Here is a 1721-nt window from a genome sequence, read left to right on the forward strand (position 1 = left end):
ATCCATCCATCCATCCATCCATCCATCCATCCATCCATCCATGATGTGTTTTGTAAAGAAGCATAATTTATATTGACCATGACTGATGTTTGATAGCAATAAAACCATAAAACATCCAAAGGGGTGAATGTTTTGTTTAACACTGTACTTACATTATCAGCAACATAAAAAAGTCATGGATGGATGGATGGATGGATGGATGGATGGATGATCCATCTATCAATAATCTCCCACATGTTGGTGATAGACGTCTCCACTGTTTCCTGAGTTTTCACCCGTCTCTTCTCGGTCAGACATGACCAGAAAACATCTGTAGGGAGACACCCAGGGAGCATCCTTACTAACTCAACTGGATCCCCTCAATGTGGAGGAGGAGTGACTAAACGTCTCACCCTATTTCTAAGAGAGAGTCTGGTTACCCTTTGACAAAAACTCATTTTCACAGTCTTGTTCATTCAGTCACTAGAGTTTGTGGCCATCCGTGAGGGTAGGAGTGTAGACCATCCCATAAACAGAGTTTCATCTCGTAGCTCAGCTCCCTCTTCGACACAGTGGACCTGCGTCCACAAAGAACTGCAGAAGTTGCAGCGATATGTCTGTCGAGTGTCGATCTCATATTCCACGTTTCCCTCGCTCCTGAATAAAGTGAAAGAGCTGCTTTCTCTGCTCTAGCTGCCTGATGGATGGCCAGGATTTCCTCAAAGCTAACTGAGAATCCAAGGCCTCACTGAACACCTCTCACATCTGAGCTTTTGCCTCCCACGACAAGGTGGTGATTCACAGAGGAAACAATATTAATAACAATAATGGTTGACAATAATGCAATAACACAGCAAAAAATATTATTATTATTTATTTGTATTTTTAAATAATAATAATAGTAATATTATAATTACAAGAGCACTATGGCTAAACTTTGTGGTTTAGACTTTCCTAACCCATGAAAATTGTCATGAAGCAGCTGCATGGCTGCACACATCCAGATGTTGGCTCAGACAGCTGCTTAAGCCACATGTGGAATCAGAAAAATAAAAACGTCAACAAGATGCAACATAAGCTACATTACAAATTTATTTATGAGGGAACAGATTTTTAACCTTTAAAGAAATATAACCGAACTGTAACCAGGAAAGAAAAAGAAGAAAAGAAAAAAAAAAAGATCCGCGCATGCGTGGTGGCGCCCCGAGTTACCTGCGCAGGTATCATCAGTTGCAGCGTTAGAAGAAGCTGCGCGAGACGACAAGTTCCGGTGAAGCTTTGCATTCTGCCGAGGATGACTTTCCTCCTGTCGTCTTCAGGCCCTCAAGAAGAAATGGAAAGTGCCAAACGAGGTGTGGCGAGGGGCGCGTGAGCCCAGCTGGGGACGAGAAGCGCGCGCCAGTAGATTTATACAGCTGGAAACTGGACCGGAGAAATTCTAGAGAAATGATGTCACTATTGTCTCATTAGGGAGGTGGTCCGCGCGCAGGTGGTCAAATGTCACGCAAATATCAAAAACAAGTCACAACATGATAAATTATTCAGTCTTTTTGCTGTAAAAAAAAAACAACCTCTGTTAATTTAAAGTTTTCTCTTTTGCTTTCAAAACAACCACTAACATCCTTTTAGCTAATTAATTAAACATTTATTTAACAACAACTCATTGTTGTGTTTTATTTTAGAGGTTATGAATGTCCAAAAAGTCATAATTTGAATTCAGATAACTTTATGATGTTTGTTTA

General features: G+C 40.7%; 1 protein-coding gene across 1 annotated transcript in view; it reads right to left on the reverse strand.

Annotated features, from left to right (window-relative positions):
• LOC119417854 (vascular endothelial growth factor A-like) overlaps positions 1–1263 on the reverse strand; it is a 3405-nt gene extending 2142 nt beyond the window's left edge. Inside the window, exon 1 of the mRNA XM_037685109.1 lies at positions 1192–1263. Coding sequence (XP_037541037.1) covers positions 1192–1263 — 72 coding nt within the window. The remainder of the gene's footprint in view (positions 1–1191) is intronic.
• Positions 1264–1721: the final 458 nt, after the last annotated feature.

Source organism: Nematolebias whitei, chromosome 12 (assembly GCF_014905685.2).
Source record: "Nematolebias whitei isolate Nwh7 chromosome 12, NemWhi1, whole genome shotgun sequence".
NCBI lineage: Eukaryota > Metazoa > Chordata > Actinopteri > Cyprinodontiformes > Rivulidae > Nematolebias > Nematolebias whitei.